This window comes from Ranitomeya variabilis, chromosome 3, assembly GCF_051348905.1.
Source record: "Ranitomeya variabilis isolate aRanVar5 chromosome 3, aRanVar5.hap1, whole genome shotgun sequence".
In the NCBI taxonomy this organism is placed as follows: Eukaryota; Metazoa; Chordata; class Amphibia; order Anura; family Dendrobatidae; genus Ranitomeya; species Ranitomeya variabilis.
Genome location: NC_135234.1, coordinates 631,653,346 through 631,670,196, shown reverse-complemented (window position 1 = coordinate 631,670,196; position 16,851 = coordinate 631,653,346). Strand labels below are relative to the sequence as shown.

At 43.3% G+C, this 16,851-nt stretch overlaps 1 protein-coding gene across 4 annotated transcripts in view; it reads left to right on the top strand.

The window, feature by feature from the left end:
* Positions 1 to 16,851, top strand: part of ITGA7 (integrin subunit alpha 7) — a 215,848-nt gene that overhangs the window by 130,623 nt on the left and 68,374 nt on the right. For 2 of the 4 annotated variants that reach the window (XM_077297498.1, XM_077297500.1), the window contains exons 4-5: positions 12,764 to 13,019; positions 15,151 to 15,282. In XM_077297498.1, coding sequence (XP_077153613.1) covers positions 12,764 to 13,019; positions 15,151 to 15,282 — 388 coding nt within the window. Of the gene's footprint in view, positions 1 to 12,763; positions 13,020 to 15,150; positions 15,283 to 15,697; positions 15,818 to 16,851 lie in introns of all 4 variants that reach the window. The other 2 variants (XM_077297501.1, XM_077297499.1) reach the window with 2 other exon arrangements.

Below are 16,851 nucleotides of genomic sequence, written 5' to 3'. Positions count from 1 at the left end.
AGTGATCATGTGGGAAGTCAGGAAATGTATTGCAACAATGATCAATCTTTTAGTATTTTTTCTTCTATGTGTGTCACATGAACTGTTTTACCACCGGTGTACTAGAGATGCTTGCATTGGACATTCACACTTAGAGCATTAGTTACTGAGAATGCAATTACATAAACATTAGATTCTGAAATGTTTCAGCATAAGGATTCATTTATTTTATTATTGACAAATTAATTTTACTGCACCACATTTCCCTCAATGCAATAACCACATTTTGGTCAGGAGGTGCTTCCTCACTTAACCTCTCGGCTCGGTGCATGTTGATCCCACACTAGGGATTATTCTACTCTATATGGAGCGGCTGTGCACACAAGATGGACGCTGCTACAGATTATATCATGGTGATCAATAAGGTCAAGCATTCTTATATGCCATGACTGAAGGCGGTGGTGTCATGTCAAAATTAAAAGTAATTAAAGGCTGGTTCTGCCTCCTATTAATTGTCCATCAATTAGACTGACTCACACATCATTACATATGTCACTGATTATATCTATCCCCTGTGAATTGCTTAGGGTTTATGTAATAATGATTGTATAATGATTTGATGGTTCATGTAGTTGTTATTTTTAGAAAATAATTGCTGCCATCTAGAATAGACTCTTACATATAAAACATGTAGTTTAAAAGGAAACTTTTCACCTGGGGTAGTATGCCAGATCTTTATGTTCTTGTGAAGGTTCCATGATGATTAGATCAAGTGAGATCATCAAGATGTTCAGGATTTGTGTACGGCAATATCGGTAATGACAGCATAATAAGGGGATAGCATTTACATTTTAGGGTACATCTGGTCTTGTAAAATTACCTTCTATTATTTGGCCATTAAAGAAGCACTTCGATGAAAATTGTTATCCTCAATATACTGCAATCATATTATATAGCACTGTGCTTGTACAATTGCTCATTTTGCCTTTCTACCCTGATAATTCTTCTGTTTTCCATTAGGTCTATGACATCACATGATTAAAACCTGACTAGCTAAATCCTTCTAAGCTCTATGTAGAAACCGGAGGTCAATTCTCCCTGTATGAGTCATAATTAATGGTGATTGAACACTAAAATGATTGAGTGCTTGGTACTCGAATTGAGCAGGTCAGATGCCTGGGTGGGCTCAACTCGAGTACAGAGTATAATGGAAGTCAATTGGGAACTCAAGTATTTCTTCAGAAGACCCTAACAGGAGGGCTGGGGAGGCAAGAAAATCACTTAAGTGGATGGAAACAGTGCTCAAATGCAATGGGAACAGCATGGGGAAGACGCCTGCACGCATCTCTGACTCCCAAGTCGCCTCTGGAACAAAGTTGTCAGAGTATTACTCTACTTTTACTGACTGACAATAAAACATACAAACCTAAAGATAAAATTGATTTTTCAGGAAACATTTTTAGTAAGCGTTCTTTCCAGTGTAATGACTGGCAGAATTAAAAAGAGAAAAAAAATTCGCCTCATCCACCCCTTAATAGCCGCGCCATCTCTCGTTGTATTTCCCCGTCACCTATGACTACAGTAGATGACATGGTAGAGGAGGAAATAAATCTACACCCACTGGTAGTCACCGGTAAATGTAATTTTAACATTTTACTACCTTATCTGGGCATGTGGTGTGTGTTACATTGTCAGATACATCCTGTTTAATTGATGAATGAGGGACTCTGAAACTGACAAAGCCTATGCGGACAATGCAAGAACTGCCAAAAATTAGAAGGAAGAGGGTCTCGGATACACTCTATTTTAGACTTAAAGGAGGGCCTCATACAACGGCCGTTTTACGTATTACACGCTTCTACGGGACAAAGGTTTTTTAACTATACGGAAAGTTGAAGTGGTGCGGCTTTTTTTCTTTTTTCTTTGGATCCACTCACAGTAATGCCAGTAACCAAAATGGCTATGGTATAACCTTGCATGGCAGCCAATCCCCGCATGTTTATTGGCTGTCTAACAGGCACCAAACGTGCCGGGTGGGTATTCGAGCATGGTACTTGAGCAGCCAACATACTTGATAGAGTAACGAACGTACCCGATGCTTGATCGAGTTGAAGAGAGAAATGATTTCTGCATTGACAAGACTCTTCCTGTTTCTACATAGAGCAGAGAAACACCAATGTCCCCTAAGCAAATGTAGACTTTTCCGCAATCACATTTTTGTGTATGTCTTTTTTTTAAGGGTCAAATTCCCAGACTGCCAACCACTGAACCAAACTTAGGTAACCACATGGTTCTATGAATATCTAAGTCAGAATTATCTAAACTGTGTGAGGTCTGCACCTTTTGGATCCATTTTGAATCAATTATCAATTTGTATTAACAAATCGAAAATTCATTCTAAATGGATCCCAAACTGAGAATATATCCAAAATTAAGTAGCCCCATAAAGCTTTTATTATACATGGCGGGCTTATTCCCAGTAAATGCACTGATCCTCTGTGTTATTACCAGACTAGTGCGACTTGTAACCCAATGGTCCCAGGTTCCCTTTCACACAAATAACTTGCTGTGATTTTTATGCATTATTTATATATTGAACTTTGGTTGGCAACGTAAAAAGGAACTGCCACTACACATAGTAATCATTTTTTTGTTAACACTTCTACATTTTTACTAACATCTGCTATTGCTCATATAAGAGTGATTTGTTTTTCCATGACCTTCTCATTTTAAAATATCCTATTTAAGAGGACCTTAAAGCACATTTTTATTTATTTATTTTACTCACTTATATAGCTCTATTAATTTCACAGCACTTTACAGTCATTATCATCACGGTCCCCATTTGGGCTAACAATCTAGATTCCTCCCTGTAAGAGGAAACCGGAGAACCCAGAGTAAACCCACGCAAACACGGGGAGAACATACAGACTAATTGCAGATGTTTTTCTTGGTGGGATTTGAGCCCAGGACCTCAGCGCTGCAAGGCTGCATCCACCGAGCCACTGTGCTGCCCATTCATGCTAAATTGGACACACGATGCAATAGTGGCTACAAATTGAAATATAACTTATTGGTTTGTTTTCAATTTTGCCTCTCCGTTGTGGTGATATTAGCATACAAATTATTTGGCACCTAATGATTTATAATTTTACTAGAAATCGTGATATATAGTAAAACTGTTATGATCCTAGTGGCAAGGATCGCAGGTCGGACTAGCTAAGTAACTGAACAGACTACTAGCTCTGGGGAAGTGGTAACTAGATTGACCGCAACCTGATCCTATCCGCAAACAACTATAGGCAGCCGTGGAACGTTACCTAAAAAATCCTAGACGTCTCGTCACGGCCTGAGAAACTGACTATTCCTGGAGGGAAAGTAAGTCCTCACTTGCCTCAGTGGAAGACCCCAAAGATATAGAATAGCCCCCACAAATATTAATGGTGAGTTAAGGGGAAAGCACAAACGCAGAGATGAAATCAGATTTAGCAAATGAGGCCCGCTAATACTAGATAGCAGAAAATAGGAAGGAAACTGTGCGGTCAATAAAAAAACCCTATTCAAAATATCCACGCAGAGATTGCTCGAGCCCCCGCACCAACTAACGGTGCGGGGGAAGCAACTCCGTACCCCAGAGCTTACCAGCAAAAAGAAATCACATGTTAGCAAGCTGGACTAGACTCATCATACACAGAAATCATATTGCAGGCAGATGAGCAAAAAATATTCAAACAGAACTTAGCTTATCCTGAAGAGGCAGAAAACGAGATAATCAGGAGAAATCAGAATAGCACTGAATACATTGACAGCTGGCAACAAGTGGAAGTGAAGCAGCGCTAAATAGGAGCCTCCCTGGTGAATAACGAGGCAGCTGATCCAGCAGACCCGCAGGATAATAAACCAAACCACCAGGGGGAGCCAAAAAACCAAAGTCACACAATACCATCTGTGACCACAAGAGGGAGCCTGAAAACGGAGTTCACAACATAAAACATTGACAAATTAAAAAATATACAGTACATGTCACACAAAAGCCTGACACATTAAACAACAGGTTGTCTTCTGATGACACATTCCCATTATGGGTTTTTATTACTTTGCACTTACAGACCATAATTGTTCAAAAGATGCCCTACAGAGGACTTGATACTTGCTAAAAAAAAACAGAGTCTTTATAAAAGTCCTTGAGCTCCTCTGATCCTGCCACTTTTAACATTTTGCGCTATGTTGCTCCATTGCAGAGATATTCACATTTGTTTCTTCTGGAGCGCACTCTGCTTGCCGTCCAACTGGGGATTTCTTCATTGCAGTCCAACTGGGCATTTCTTCATTGCAGTCCAACTGGGCATTTGTTCTGAAGGGGTGGGCACTTTCACCTCTCCCTCCCAGACATAGCTGTGACTGTTCTAAACAAAAGTGGACCCTCTGGACCGTGACGACGAACCCCCCACGGGCGAGCTGACCAGATGGACCACCCCCTATACAGGGAGAGTTAGGGGCAGGCCCGTGAGGGACTATCGCCACGGAAGCTGGAGGACCAGAATGGGAAAAGACCAGGGACTGGCGGGAGGGAAGGAGCACGGAATGGGAGGACACAGAGGATGAACGGAACAGGTAGATATGATGGGGAAAAAGGACTAAACAGGAACACTGAAGATACACAGAGACAGACGGAACCCTACAGGGACACAGGGACTGGTGGGATATAGCAGCGGCACAGGAACCGGATGGGAATTACAGCGACCCAGGAACTAGCAAGGAATACTGAGGAGACCCAGGGACAGCGGGGTAAAGAAGGAACACTGCTACTGGTGAGGCAACTGCGGAAAGAACAAAGACTAGCCGAAGCCAGAGGATAGATAGCACAAAAGAGCACTGGGGGCCAAGAGCACTAGAAGCACAAGTGATCATAGGCACAGAGGGACTGCAGGAAGGGGTTTAAATACCTGATGCATTATGGTACTTCCGGGTACGAGTCCCCCTGGAGCATAGAGAGGACGATAAGGAGCGCCGACCGAAGGTTAGAACTGCGCACGCGCAGCTTTGAGCCTAGCGTGCGCGCGTGCGCGAGCAGCAGAGACCGGGTGCGAGCGCTGGAGAGAAGACGCTGAGGAAGGAGGGGAACGCCGAGACGCTGAGGGCAGGTAAGCATGACTGGACGAGGAAGACAGCAGAGGCGGTGAGGAAGACGGCATGACAGTACCCCGTCTTTACAACTCTCCCTCCTCTTTAGGCCAGAGAAAAACCTAGCTAAGATTCGAGGAGCCTGAATGTTCTCCCGAGGCTCCCAGGACCTCTCCTCAGGACCGAAACCCTTCCAGTCGACCAAAAACAAAGTTCTACCGCTAACTCTTTTCATGGCCAAAATGTCCCTAACTTCAAAACCATTGTCCGTGGAAACAGGCGGAGGCAAAGAAGAGGTTGAGGTATGAAACTGATTAAACACTACAGGCTTAAGGAGAGATACATGAAAAGAATTAGGAATACGAAGGGAGGGAGGTAACTTAAGTTTGTAACAGACGTGTTTAATACGTGCCAGTATCTCAAAAGGACCAACGTAGCGGGGACCCTGTTTATGCGAAGGGATTTTAAGACGAATAAATCTAGAAGAAAGCCAGACCTTGTCACCAGGATGAAATACAGGAGAATCAATACGCCTTTTATCAGCATGCCTTTTCATCCTATGTTGAGCTAGTTCAAGAGCGGACTTGGTCTCCTGCCAGACCCTGGAGAATTCTCTAACCAGAAGATCTGCCGCTGGCACAGTAGAAATGGGAGGAACCAGTAGAGGAAGACCAGGATGTTGTCCATAGACAACAAAAAATGGAGTTTTGGTAGAGGCTTCGCTGGTATGATTATTATAAGCAAACTCGGCCCATGGAAGTAAGTCAGTCCAATCATTCTGATGAGCGTTGGAGAAATGCCGGAGATAAGAGACCAGAATCTGATTAGTACGCTCCACTTGGCCGTTGGATTGTGGGTGATAGGCCGAAGAGAAGTCAAGCGATATGTTCAACGACTTACAGAGTGATCTCCAAAACTGGGTGGTGAACTGAACTCCCCGATCAGAAACAATATGCTGTGGAAGACCATGAATACGAAAAATATGTTGAACAAAAATCTTCGCCAGTTGGGGAGCTGAAGGAAGACCAGGAAGAGCAATGAAATGAGCCATTTTAGAAAAACGGTCCACGACCACGAGGATGACGGTGCAACCACAAGAACGAGGCAGGTCAGTTATGAAATCCATTGCAATATGTTGCCACGGAGTAATAGGTACTGAAAGAGTATGTAGAAGGCCGGAAGGTAACTGCCTAGGAACTTTGTTCTTGGCACAGGACGGACAGGACACAACAAAATCTCGAACATCCTTCACAAGAGTCGGCCACCTGTAGTAGCGAGAAATTAAATCAAGAGTTTTCTTGAAACTGACATGACCTGCTAGCTTGGAAGCATGTCCCCAAAGTAAAACAGTTTTCTTGTTCTGTTCAGAAACAAAAGTTTTACCCGGAGGTAAAGAGGTCATAGAGACCGGAGCAAGTGTGATGACTGGAGGGATCAATGATGTGTGTAGACTTCTCTTCAGCATCTACCGATAAAAAGGACCTGGAAAGAGCGTCAGCTTTGAAGTTCTTATCACCAGGCAGGAAGCGAAGTTCGAAGTCAAATCGGGCGAAGAATAAGGCCCACCTGGCTTGCCGTGGATTCAAACGGTGTGCAGAATGAATATACGCCAAATTCTTGTGATCCGTATAGATGATAAAGGGATGTAAAGCTCCTTCCAACAAATACCTCCACTCCTCCAATGCCAATTTGATGGCCAAAAGTTCTCTGTCACCAATGGAGTAGTTTCTTTCAGAAGACAAAAACATTTTGGAAAAGAAGCCACAAGGCACCAGACGACCTGAAGGAGACCTCTGAGAAAGCACAGCTCCGGCTCCGATGGCAGAGGCGTCAACTTCAAGGAAGAAGGGTTTATTAGCTTCAGGGCGATGGAGTATAGGAGCGGTGGCGAATGCTTCTTTGAGAGACTGGAATGCCTTCTCGGCTCCTGCTGGCCGAAGATGAGAATTGGCTCCCTTCTTAATCAGGGAGGAGATGGGAGCAGACAACGAGGAGAAGTGAGGAATAAACTGCCGATAGTAATTCGCGAATCCTAGAAAACGCTGAATCGCCTTAACGCCAAGAGGGCGAGACCAGTTGAGCATGGCGGAAACTTTACCCGGATCCATACTCAGACCGGAATCAGAGATAATGAAACCCAAGAATGGCAGGGAGGACTGTTCAAAGGCACACTTCTCAAGTTTTGCATAAAGACGATTCTCTCTCAAACGAAGAAGAACTTGCCGCACATGTCTTCTATGAGAAAGCAGATCCAGTGAAAACACAAGGATGTCGTCCAAATACACCACAACACAGGTGTAGAGTAGATACCGAAAAACATCATTCACCAAATCTTGAAAAACTGCTGGAGCATTACATAGACCGAAGGGCATCACTAAATACTCATAATGACCGTCCCTGGTGTTAAACGCAGTCTTCCACTCGTCTCCCGCACGAATTCGGATCAAATTGTAAGCACCCCTGAGATCCAGTTTGGTGAAGACTTGTGCTCCTCGTAGACGATCAAAGAGTTCTGGGATGAGAGGAAGTGGATACTTGTTTTTGATGGTAATATTATTGAGGCCACGGTAATAAATGCAGGGACGAAGAGATCCATCCTTCTTCTTGACGAAGAAAAAACCTGCTCCTGCAAGAGACGATGACTTCCGAATAAAACCTCTGGCCAGATTCTCTTGGACATACTCAGACATGGCACGAGTCTCGGAGTGAGACAGAGGGTAAATGCGACCTCTGGGGGGAGTAGAACCAGAAATTAGATCTATGGGACAGTCGTATGGACGATGCGGAGGTAAGACCTCTGCCTCTTTTTTGCTGAAGACGTCCGAGAAAGAGTGATACACTGCTGGAAGATTCGCTAGGTCCGGAGCCAGAGGAGGTAAACTAGCAGGCTTGACGGAAAGCAGGCATCTATCTTGACAAAACTGTCCCCAGGATAGGACGTCTCCGGTACGCCAGTTCAGGGTAGGTTCATGATTCCTTAACGAGGGTAGACCCAAAAGAAAAGTATGAGACAAAGACGGTAAAACATAGAAAGCCAACTTCTCACGATGTAGGGCTCCAATTTGAATCTCAACCTCCTCAGTGATAGCAGTAACAACCTCCCGTAAAGGCTGACCATCGACAGACTCTAATTGCCTAGGAACCTCCAAGGATCTGACAGGAATCCCAAGTCTCTCGACCAGCTCAAGTTGAACAAAATTCCCTGCCGCTCCAGAATCTACTTCAGCCTCAAGAGAAAAATGAGTGGAACCCAAGTGTAAAATAACAGACAAAGTCAGAAGTGGAGAGGAATCATAGCTACCTAGGGAGGCCTCTCTTACCTGTCCTAGGCGGAGGCGTTTCCCGGCTTCAGAGGGCAGGAACGCAGAAGATGAGAGGCGCTGCCGCAATAGAAGCATAAACCTTGTGCGAGTCTCTCCTTTCGATGTTGTTCGGCAGGCTTGAGGCAAACTACCTGCATGGGCTCAGGAGAAGAAGATGAAGAAACTGCAGCGGTTTGGGAAATGGAAGCTCCTCGTATAACTGGGGATAGACGAGGGGATCTCCTCTCTCTGACAACCTCATGAGAACGCTCCTGAAAGCGTAAGTCAATGCGGGTCGCCAAAGAAATAAGGGCGTCCAAAGCAGTAGGAGTATCACGTCCCGCCAACCCATCCTTTATACGGGAAGACAGACCTCGCCAATACGCACCAACCAACGCCTCGTTGTTCCAACCTAAATCAGAAGACAAGGTCCGAAAACAGATGGCATATTGAGCTACAGATAGGGTACCCTGGTAAAGGTTGAAAAGAGACTCCGTAGTGGAAACCAAACGCCCGGGTTCATCAAACACCTTGCGGAAGGTATCCAAAAAAATATTGAGTTGAGACACTAGAGGATCATCTTGCTCCCAGAGAGGGTTCACCCAGGCCAAAGCCTCGCCCTCCAAATGGGAGAACACGAAAGCTATTTTAGCTCGATCTGTAGGGTATAGTAACGGGGACAACTCGAAATTTAGAAGACACTGATTTAAAAACCCGCGACATAATTTTGGATCCCCACCATACCGAGGTGGTCTGGCTAAATGGGGCGAAGGTTGCGGGGAGGAGGCGGGAATAGGGACAGAAGCGGCATTTTGCAGGGAGAGAAGACGATTATCCACAGAGGCCATAAAAGTCAAAATATGGGACTGAGTGTCCCGCTGTTGAGACAACTCCTGCTGTAGAGCCGCCAACTGAGAAGCGCTCCCAGGATCTGAAGACTGTAAGGCTGCGAGACAAGACTCCATGTTTTTCAGGAAAGACATGATTCTGATCTGATTCTCGCGTAAAAAAAGTAATTCCTTCTGGGTGGCAGAGATACCAGCGGGGTCCATGGCCTATGATACTGTGACAGTTCTAAACAAAAGTGGACTCTCTGGACCGTGACGATGAACCCCCCACGGGCGAGCTGACCAGATGGACCACCCCCTATACAGGGAGAGTTAGGGGCAGGCCCGTGAGGGACTATCGCTACGGAAGCTGGAGGATGGGAAAAGACCAGGGACTGGCGGGAGGAAAGGAGCATGGAATGGGAGGACACAGAGGATGAATGGAACAGGTAGATATGATGGGGAAAAAGGACTAAACAGGAACACTGAAGATACACAGAGACAGACGGAACCCTACAGGGACACAGGGACTGGTGGGATATAGCAGCGGCACAGGAACCGGATGGGAATTACAGCGACCCAGGAACTAGCAAGGAATACTGAGGAGACCCAGGGACAGTGGGGTAAAGAAGGAACACTGCTACTGGTGAGGCAACTGCGGAAAGAACAAAGACAAGCCGAAGTCAGAGGATAGATAGCACAAAAGAGCACTGGGGGCCAAGAGCACTAGAAGCACAAGTGATCATAGGCACAGAGGGACTGCAGGAAGGGGTTTAAATACCTGATGCATTATGGTACTTCCGGGTACGAGTCCCCCTGGAACATAGAGAGGACGATAAGGAGCGCCGACCGAAGGTTAGAACTGCGCACGCGCAGCTTTGAACCTAGCGTGCACGAGCAGCAGAGACCGGGAGCGAGCGCTGGAGAGAAGACGCTGAGGAAGGAGAGGAACGCTGAGATGCTGAGGGCAGGTAAGTATGACCGGACGAGGAAGACGGCAGAGGCGTGAGGAAGATGGCAGCGGTGGCATGACAATAGCCAATCACATCCAGGCAGATAATCTAGTAATTTTTACAGTCTTATACGCTGCTGCGCTCTTATTGGCCGGGTCTGGTAGGGAAGGGTGAAATTGCAAACCCCTTAGAGAAGACTGTAGAGGCGCTCATTTGGACTCCAAGAAAGAGGTGCTGCACACTGTGCTGCAGAAGAAACAAATGTGAACATCCCTGCATGGATCGATGCAGCTCAAAAATGGAAAACAGTGGCGGAATAAGCTCAGGGTTTTTTGCAATGTATTCATTCATTTTTCTTTATTTTTTTAGCAAAATGTCTCACCTCACCACTGAGACCCCAAGTGATTATCTTTTAGGCCACAGTCACACGTTCAGTATTTTGGTCAGTATTTTACATCAGTATCTGTAAGCCAAAACCAGGAGTAGAACAAATACTTAAAGTGCAAGTCCTAAATTTTCCTGCAGTGCGACCACTGGTATTTCACATTACAGTGCATTATTTTTGTAATGCAGGACAGGCCCTTCAGATTGAAACCTCACTTCGACATCAGTGATGTTTCTTGTACACAAAAAATGGGTTGAGTGTCATCAGTGTTTTTGATCACAGTGTCAGTTTTTAGCATCAGAATTTGGTGAGAATTTCATCATTTTTGAATGAAAAAAATGATGAAGGTTTCTTAAGCTTCTCCCATTAAACAGTTAATGAAAAACAAACACCCCATGGATTTCACCCAAGTGCTGTTTTTGACATAGAGCCATAGACTTACATTGGTGATATTGATCAAAGACTCTGATCAAATGAGCTCCCACATAGCTACCTAGATGCAGTATGAGCCCTCACATAGCCCCTAGATACAGTATGAGCCCCATATAAATCCCTATATACAGTATGATTGACCATATAGCCTCCTATATACAGTATGAGCCCCTGTATAGTTTTCTATATGCAAGATCAGCCCCCACATAGCAACCTATATACAGTTTGAGCCCTCAGATAGCCCATATATATATAGGCACACATCATGGTGCCAACTGATGATGTAATCGCTCTGCACTTTACAGCAGAGGCAACATGATCTCCCCTGGAGCTGCACTGCCATTCTGTATCATCGGCAGCGGAGCTCGAGGAAAGCTCACCACCAGGATATGTGCGCTAAATCATTATGATGAGTTCTGATGAGGACAATCTGGCCATGGCTTCCTCAGAGCCTCGTGCCCTGGGAGGTAGCCCATATTATAATCTGCCTATGAGTGTGAGTTCTATCTATGGTTTCCCTGTATTTCGCACCATCTTCCCCTCGACTGGTACCATTTTCTTTGTCCCTGCTGCGGAAAAATAACCCCAGAGCATGATGCTGCCACCACCATGTTTCATTGTGGGGATGGTGTTCTTGGGGTGATGACCTGTGTTGTTTTGATGCCAGACATAGCATTTACCTTGGTGGTCAAGTTACATTTTGGTCTCATCTGACCACAGCACCTTCCTCCATACATTTGGTGAGTCTCCCATGTCTTTTGGCAAACTCTATATAAATCTTAAAATTTTTGTGTGTAAGTAAAGGCTTTTTTTCTGCCTACTCTTCAATAAAGGCCACCTCTATGGCGTTATTGTGGTCATATGGACAAATGCTCCAGTCTCTGCTTGGGAACTCTGCAGTGCTGCCTCTCTGATTAATGCACTCCTTGCCTGGGCTGAGAGTTTTGGTGGGCGGCCCTCTCTTGTCAGGTTTGTTGTAGTACCATGTTCTTTCCATTTGATAAAAAAGGATTTGATTGCGCTCTGGGGGATCATCAGAGATTGGGATTTTCTTTATAACCCAACTCTGACTTGTACGTCTCAACAACTTTGACTCTGACTTGTTTGGAGATCTCCTTGGTCTTCATGGTGTTTGGTTAGTGGTGCCTCTTACTTAATGGTGTTGCAGCCTCTGTGGCCTTTCAGATAAGGTGTGTATATACTGACATGCCAATTGGCACTTATTGCATATAGATGGTCTTCCTTTCAGTAAGCATGTGACTTATTGCTTGCACCAGAAATGTTTAGAGGCTTCATAGCAAAAGGGTTGAATATATATGCACATGCCAATTTTTAGTTATTTGAACCCATACATTTAATTTATGCCTATATTTCTCTCACTTGACTTTGCCAACTTAGACTATTTAGTTCTGATGCATCACACACAAATTGGAATACAAAAATATTTAAACACAGGTTGTAATGTAACAAAATAGGGGTAAAAGCCAAGAGTGTGAATACTTTCACAAGCCACTATACCCTTTATTTTATAAGATTATTTTAGGCAAATGACAGCAAGTGATAGCAGAAATATCTAATTTTATAAAATAGACAAATAGCAAAACATATAAAAAAAAAATCCAAAACAAACAGATATAATAAATGTAGAAAGGCCTGATCTGGGAGGAACCTTCCTTTATCAACAGATATGTTTTTGAGGATTATATAGAGGTCATTACCATCCTGATAATGTCTCTATATTGTTGTCATATTTCTGATCAGACTTGTGCTCATCTATACGAATCTCGACAAAGAGTGACCCAGCCATCAGAAACAAGAGATGTGATTGGTCGCTGCTTTGTACTGAGTGAAGACTTGACTGTCAATGATGATCTGGATGGAGGGGAATGGAAGTTCTGCGAAGGTCGACCACAAGGACATGAGATGTTTGGGTTCTGCCAACAAGGCATGTCAGCTGGATTCACCTCAGACAGCCATTATATCATATTTGGGGCACCTGGGACCTACAACTGGAAAGGTATGTACTGGAGCTATAAGATTTGCTGTAAGTTTAGATTTATAAAATATATTATAATGAGATTCTGTTTATTGGAGACTAAATAACAAAATGGTTCCAAATGTTTTTCTCTCACTTGACTGTTTTTGAACTCATTACCTTCAGTATTATTTGGTTTCTCTAGAGCAGAGACAACTGTACAGTGATGGAGTAAAGACTACATATCCAAAAAATGCAATGTATCATAGCAAATGTTGCCACCATTAAAAGGGGGCTTCCAACAATTAATCACATACATTGCAGTTACGCCCGCAAAAAATTAATTCAGTATGCAAACCCTTTTCTCCTTCTATACATATTTGTCTACATTACTTACTATCCCATCCAGTTTTCTGTCCTTAGACACCACGTCCCCTATACTGCTTAGCCTTGGCATCTCAGCCTGGTGTCGTTTTGTACAGAACACCTCTTCAGTTGTATCCACGTCTGCCCATCCCTCTGCGTGCTCAGCGTATGTCTGTCCACCCTTATATATGATATCAGGAATGACACTCCGTACATTGATCACACAGGTACGGAGCACAGCAATGTACGTATGGGATGCCAGCAGACCCAGGGAATGTTTTGGTGGCATCTCATGACTTGTGACTAAATCAGACAACAGTTTGGGCAATATGAGTAAAATAAACACAAAGTGCCTTGTTTTAGCAGGCACTGGGCAGTACATATTTTGTTTTGGAAAACCCTTAGGCTATGTGCACACGTTTTTTCTTTGCGTTTTTTCCGCGTTTTTTCACAGTGAAAACGCTTAAAAAACGCTTACAAAACGCTTACAAAACGCATCCCATTATTTTTAATGGAATTCCGCATTGTTGTGCTCATGCTGCTTTTTTTTCTGCAAAAAAACGCGTTGCGGAAAAAAAACGCAGCATGTTCATTAATTTTGAGGAATTTCCGCGATTTTGCCGCTATATATTTGTATTGGGATGCTCCGGAAAAAAAACGCAAAAAAAATGTGAGCGGATTTACTGCGAAAGGAGTCCGGTTTTGCTCAGGAAATTCTGCAAACATTCTGCAACGTGGGCACATAGCCTTAAAGCCAACAGGTAATACTTGGAGATTTCAGTAGTCTTCAGAATGGTGAATTCAGCTCTGTAGTCTATGTGTAAACGTTAATAGCTGTTATTATAGCGAAATCTACAGTGAATTGAACAAAGTTAAAATTCTGTGCACAAGTGCCCTTGTGATGTGTAAGACACATCAATGCAATGACTATAGGAATGTACACTATTGCTTTCTTTAATTAACTCCTGCTACTCCCACATCTTATCTCATAAAATGTAATATTATTTTTTTATGTCGGTGATCTGCTGAACTGGCGCATTTTCTCCTCAGAACAAATAGAGATTAGGAGGCCGCTAGCACTGCCCACGTCTCATCGCACACTGTGGACCCGCTATCGTTTTTGCATAATACAATATAGTATTTAAAGATCTTGTATAAGGACTACCTTAACATATACAACATATTGAAGCTGGATTAGGAACATAAATAGAGCAGAAGAGCCCAAATGCATTCTTCTCCAAGTAATCGAGCAAGTGCCGGACTGGCCATCTGGCAATTTTGGCAAATACCAGAAGGGTCTGTCTGGTTGTGGACTGCCTTGTTTGCACAGAATCGGTGTTCTCAAGACACCCATACTGTTAAGAGTTGTGACGGAGCACAAAGTCACTGACTCTGTCACTTACCCCAGCAAGCCACAGGAATCATTAGAAATATTGGTGTTGTAGTAAATCTTGCTTTCCTCCATCCAGGGTAATATTAGAAATATATCCCGGTACGGGCACAGCATGGGTCTGTGTGATTTCAAATGCCAGGGCTGAATTTCAGCCCCAGTCCGTACCTGAATCGAGCCTTGGTTACCCTAGTAGTCTAGATAGTTTGTGTCTCATTAATAGAAATTCCTTGTTTTCCTCCAGGGATCATTTTTTAATATAACATTTTACTGGGAATGAGGAAGAGGGAAGACAATGAAAGTGTTTTAAGTGTCCCGTGCATGTCTAATGACTGATATTTTAATGTGCAGCTCTTTGTGCTTCGTATATTGGGGTATATGGTATTTTATGATTCTCATGCTCACTTTACCTCCCAGGTGAGCTGCGTGTGGAGCTCTTTAATCAAACCGTTCTGGAGCTTGGTACCTATGATGATGGGCCTTATGAAGTTGCTGGGGAAAACAGCCAGAAACCTGAATTGATCCCTCTGCCATCCCACAGTTATCTTGGTATGGGTTCATGGCCGGCTGATGGAGAGAGAGACTGAGAGGGAAAGAAGCACACAAAAATGTCTTATTTTATCACAATTCAGATCTCAGCTGATGTTAGTCCAAGAACACAAATGATGACTACAAGGTTCAAATGAATAAAACAACAAGTAATATGTGGTCAGATGGAGGCCTCCATTTTAGGATCCTTTTTTCTGATCTGACCTAATAGAGGAGGTCCTAGGTGGACCTAGTAACACAGAAAAGACTACTTGCTTGACTAGGATATGGTAGCATCTTCCTCTCTCATACCTCCCCTCTCAGCATCGTCGGCCATGACAAACTTGTGTTGTAGCCCTTCTAATATGTTTTCCCTTTTCTCTCTCTCTTCTACACCTCTTTCACTCTTCCTGGGGGATTCATGGTCATGGCACAGGACTCTTGTTTGTCACAAACATTGATAGTTCAGACCCGGATCAGCTGGTTTATAAATCGCCGGAACCCAGGGAAGAGGGAGCCAGGCTGGGTCCTGACGTAGCTCACAATAGCTATTTAGGTTTGTAACTTGCATACGTGTGTGTGGGCCGGGTTCAGCTCCTACCTCCTGCATGGTCCTGTCAGCCATATCTTGTTTGCCCTTCCATCTGCTCTGGTGAATTCAAGCTCATATTTTATGTGCATGGTGTTACGATGGTGTCTTAAGCATGGTCTTTGTTTTTGTTTTGTTTTGTTTTTTTTATCATTCTTGATGGTGTTTTCCTTTACATAACTCTACCCCTGTGGCTTGGATTGTCTTGCCATGACAGAGAACTATCCTAATGTGACGAATACTTGTAACAATATAGTAGAGTTAATAATTATCTAGTTCCAAAATATTTATTTTGAACTAGCTATGAAATTGGATCTTTCCAAAAATATTCTTGAGAAACGATGTCTCTGTCTCGACTATATTGTAACACAATTAATAAATAAATTTCAACTATTGTATAAAATTAGTTTTGAGTATTGTAAGTATCCCACTGACGTCTGGCAGCATGTTTGATATAAATTTTTACCATTGTCATGCTGCATGTAACCCTTAAAGTCAATGTATACTGAAAGGATATTTCAATGGTATTGATTTATCTGTTTCCATTTTCTGCTCCTTCTATGTTTGAGCTATTCTCTCTAGATGCATGTGACATCTGTCTTTGCATCTTTCCAATCAATGCAGCAATCTTCGCCAGCCACCCTCCATGTTGCCCGTCATGCCTGCATCAGAATCTAAGCAATATTATCTTTACTAGAATCACTGGGCTGTGCAAGCCAATGATACTCAAATAGCGTCACTGTAACTGCAAATAATTCTTCATCATGTGTTAATTTAACGTTTTTTCAATATAATAATCTGAATATAAATTTACTACAATATGTAATAGTACTATGCTCCTAGTATTACTTTGTTCCTATTCCTTATTTGAGTATCATGGGCTATTCATGTAAAATCTACGCATTAAAGTAGCACTCCAGTTTTGTTTTTTGTTTTTTTAATCATTCTGTCACTACTCACCGAATGTGTATAATTATATATATATATATATACTGTATATA